At 48.1% G+C, this 4,256-nt stretch overlaps 1 protein-coding gene across 1 annotated transcript; it reads right to left on the bottom strand.

Annotated features, from left to right (window-relative positions):
* Window positions 1–978: 978 nt before the first annotated feature.
* Window positions 979–3,487, bottom strand: LOC127338294 (uncharacterized). The gene is made up of 8 exons (XM_071826948.1): window positions 3,400–3,487; window positions 3,099–3,306; window positions 2,811–3,005; window positions 2,557–2,730; window positions 2,095–2,463; window positions 1,799–2,014; window positions 1,610–1,730; window positions 979–1,176 (listed from the first exon to the last, which is right to left on the bottom strand). Exons 4-6 carry the CDS (start codon window positions 2,683–2,685, stop codon window positions 1,916–1,918), a joined length of 597 nt encoding a protein of 198 aa, XP_071683049.1. The 5' UTR covers window positions 2,686–2,730; window positions 2,811–3,005; window positions 3,099–3,306; window positions 3,400–3,487; the 3' UTR covers window positions 979–1,176; window positions 1,610–1,730; window positions 1,799–1,915.
* Between the last annotated feature and the right edge of the window lie 769 nt (window positions 3,488–4,256).

Below are 4,256 nucleotides of genomic sequence, written 5' to 3' on the forward strand. Positions count from 1 at the left end.
GGAACACGTATTAGAGTGTGACACAATGCCGTGAGAGAAGAAGCCTACGATGCGGCCGAAAGATCATTGTCTTTGATGCCACTAACCAACGGCTATCATCATAACGGTCCCATGAATATAAGAAGCCCAGAGGATGCACTCGGCCATTGGCTGCTACATATTTTGACTAAATGTACATTTTCCAAACGGGACACAAAACAAGATAGATCGTTTCCACAACACCAGTAAAATTGAGGCACACCTTAGACATGAAAGGTGTTGTAAACGCGACAAGCAAATAACGAAGAACGATAAAGAAAAACGCAACGGACAAATAAGATTTAGCGTGGAAAACCCTTCCAACACAGAAGGGGGAAACACTACGGCAGAACAGGGCTTTGCCGTGCAGCCAAAATGCACGGCAAAGGCCCAAAAACGCTCGGCAAAGCCTTTGCCGTGCGGCCTTGCACGGCAAAGAATGCACGGCAACGACCCGCCCGGCAAAGCCACCTTTGCCGTGCATCGAGAGAAAATCGCACGGCAAAGGCTTTGCCGTGCGACGCTGCTTTGCCGTGCGCTCCGCCTTCCTTTGCCGTGCGCCCTACTTTGCCGTGCGCTTGCAAGCTTTGCCGTGCGGCCGGCTTTGCCGCGCGCCTCCCCACGAAGCCGCACGGCAAAGACAAGGCTTTGCCGTGCGCTTCCCCTGAACCCCACACGGCAAAGCTTCTACAGGTGGGCAGCTGGGCGGCGCAGTGCACAGCTGGGCATCCTTTGCCGTGCGCATGTGCACGGCAAAGACAGCCTTTGCCGTGCGATTTTGTCTTTGCCGTGTGCATGTGCACGGCAAAGGTGCTGAAAAATTCCAGCTTTTTGCTCTTTCCATTTAATCCCTGCACATATAATTCACAAAATAGACATATAGTTCCAGATTCACAAAATAGCACAATATATAGACATTTGCACATCATCAACAACAAAGTTCAACCACTAATAGTCCAACAAAGTCCATACATAGAATGTTCCATACAATAGTCCAACAATAAAGTCCAACAACAAAGTCCAACAACAAATTCATACATAGAATGCTCCAAGTCACACAACAAAGTTCATACAACAAGCAACGTCAACCTTCGCCACTTCCTTGTCCTCCACTTCCTTGTCCTTCTCCACCTCCTTGTCCTCCATCTCCTTGTCCTCCTACAAGTTCATGTATAGATGCATAAGTGGCATGGAATGGCTAAAATTGACATGTAAGAACTAGAATTGACATGGAAGAACTAGAATTGACATTGAATGGCTAAAATTGAACATAATCGCTAGAATAGACATGAAATGGCTAAAATTCAACATAATGGCTAAGAATGACATGGAATGGCTAAAATTGACCTGTAAGAACTAGAATTGACATGGAAGAACTAGAATTGACATGGAATGGCTAAAATTGAACATAATCGCTAGAATTGACATGAAATAGCTAAAATTCAACATAATGGCTAAGAATGACATGGAATGGCTAAAATTAACATGGAATAGCTAAAATTGAACATAATGGCTAAAATTCTAGTTGGTTGAATGGCTAAAATTCACAAGTGACATGGTATGGAAGAATTAGAAGTGTAGGAGAACTCACCTAGAAACTGCTGCAGGCTCCGGATGATGCCCGTATTGTTGACGGTCAAGCCAGGTGTCAGCAGGGTCTGACTTGGCGCTTGCTGGAGGAGCGCCATCATAGCCGGATCGGGCGTGGGGATCTGCAATATCCACAGTTCGGTTAGACAACAAACAAGATTGAGACGGAGATATTAAGTTAACCACTTACAAAATGTGGGAACATAGGAGGACACGACGTGCTAGGACCACTACTCCCCGGTGGGGAAGTCAGCACGGCCTGGTTCATGAACATCTGCTGGAACATCTACTGCTGTTGTTGCATCTGCTACAACATCTGCTGCTGCATCTGCATGCTCTCCCTAAGATGCTGCTGCATCTGCATCTGCTGCTCTTGGTTCCTCCGTTCCTTTTCTTCCATCTCCGCCTACGTTGTGTTTCCGCGATGTCAGTAACATTGCAATGGAAAACATGTAACGAAGCGTAGAGGATCGACGAAGAACTTACCCGTAACTTCTCAACAGCTAGGTCCAAAGCCCGTGGGCGGGTCTCTACCCAAGGCTGCTCGCTCGTACGCCCACGACGGATCTGGCGTAGAGATGGAATGGTCTTTGGGTCGACTAACCCGTCAGCAATCCATAGGCGGCCACCCTTCTTGCCTTGTCCCGCAAGCACCGCAACCTCAACGTCAAAGTCTTCGGTGGTTGGGTCGGCGTCTTCGCCGTGCTTGGCCTTGAACTTCGAGCGGTACGCGCCACACTGGGCCTCCGCTAGCCCGTTGACCCACACAGACCCCGTTTCAGGATGCGGCTCCCTCCTGGTCTTGGACTTTTGGAAAAGGCCAAATAAGTTTGGTGTCACGCCTGTCTTCACTTCCTGCAAAAGAGCACATGCAAGTAAGTGAAGAGGGACACCCTTGCGGGGCTAACAATAACATGAAACAAAAGAATGAAGAAACCATTTGCTCACCTCTTGCTGCAAGGTAAGGGCCAAGTTCTTGCTGCCCAGGACATGTGATCCACCTCCCATCTCTAAACGCTTCAGCTTGCCCTCCTCGTGCTTCCGGGCGTACTCGGGGGATGTCCACCATATGACCATCGCAAGAAAGCACGCCTTGTCTTCCCCGACGTACTGGGGAGGGTTCTACATACACAAGATAGACCCATTATTATAACATAAACTACATAAAAATGCGGAAATAAATAACACATCGATGCTAATACCTGCAGGTACTACCACGGTGCCATGAGCGTATCCCGACAATCAGCCTTACTCATCCAAACTTTGCGCTCGGCGTGCCAGTCGCGGACGCACTGGACACGTGCCTCGTAGTGCATGCCAGTCACCCTCACCCTGCACAACTCGTGTAAGATAACATCGCACGCAATTTCCTCGCCCTCAGCCCTCTTGAAGTATTTCTGCAACCATGCACATAGGTAAAACAAGAGGAATTAGAGCAACTATTGGTAGTCAAGAAGTGTTTGAATGCTAAGAAGCCAAAAGTCACGTACCCAGAAGTGGCGGACAACCCGCTCTTGCATGTTGGTGCACTTGCCGCTAGGATCTTCCGCGTAGCTGTAGTGCTTCCAAGTCCAAGCCACATCGCGGCCACCACTAGGGAGATTGACAATCCCAGGGAAATGCTTCCTAATTAGGCCTCCAAGGATGTTCGAGTACTCACGTGTCGGCCTCCTCCTCGGGTCACCATACTTGAACATGCTGCACAACGAAATGCCAAAATCAGTATGCATGTGATAAAAAATTGTATAATGATAAAAATTTAAATAATGGAATGCCAAAATCAGCATGTACCTCTTTCCAGCGGGCACGAGAACAACATCGCGGAAGGCCCAAGTTTTTAGCTTGGGGAGTTTCGTAATCCCGCGCTTATACGACTTCTTGTCCCGTGGTTCCAGCCTCTGCTCGGCTGCAACGTACACCTCCTCCTCGGGCGGATACCAAGCTAGGTTTGGGTTTAGCTCCTGCGGAAAACCCCCCAACCCCTCATCCGCCCCGAGGTCCTCCCCACCGTCCTCCCCACCATCCTCCTCGTCCTGCCCACCGTGCTCCTCACCGTCCTCCTCGTCCTCCCCACCCCACTGCTCCTCGTCATCATCCTCGGCTGGGGGAGGACTAGGAGAAGGGGTACGAAGTCGCCGTGGCTGGGCATTCTTCCTCCATGGTGGAGGGCTAGGAGGAGCGCTAGGAGGACGTGTATGCGACGACGAACCACTCGAAAGTCCCACAAGCTCAGCCACGGCCTTGATCTTCTTTTTGAAACCTCCCTTTCTTTTTCTTGGCGGCATGTTTCAATCACCTGCAAACACAATGAAAAGAGTGGTTTATTAGTATGCAATGTAAACAGATGAATATTAGTGAAATCAACAATAAATAGCACATAGTTCAGTACATAGATCATAGTTTATTACAAATAGCACATAGTTCAGTACATAGGATAGCCTCACAATTACAACTACATAGATCATAGTTTATTACAAATAGCACATAGTTCAGTACATAGGATAGCCTCACAATTACAACTACATAGATCATAGTTTATTACAAATAGCACATAGTTTAGTACATAGGATAGCCTCACAATTACAACTACATAGATCATAGTTTATTACAAATAGCACATAGTTCAGTACATAGGATAGCCTCACAAT

Source organism: Lolium perenne, chromosome 3 (genome assembly GCF_019359855.2).
Source record: "Lolium perenne isolate Kyuss_39 chromosome 3, Kyuss_2.0, whole genome shotgun sequence".
Lineage (NCBI taxonomy): Eukaryota > Viridiplantae > Streptophyta > Magnoliopsida > Poales > Poaceae > Lolium > Lolium perenne.

Coding starts and splice junctions, on each gene's coding strand:
- LOC127338294 (XM_071826948.1), bottom strand. CDS start 2,685: ATGGTCATATGGTGGACATCCCCCGAGTACGCCCGGAAGCACGAGGAG. Junction 2,464..2,556: donor CCCTTACCTTGCAGCAAGAG/GTGAGCAAATGG, acceptor GCTCTTTTGCAG/GAAGTGAAGACAGGCGTGAC. Junction 2,015..2,094: donor TAGCTGTTGAGAAGTTACGG/GTAAGTTCTTCG, acceptor AACACAACGTAG/GCGGAGATGGAAGAAAAGGA.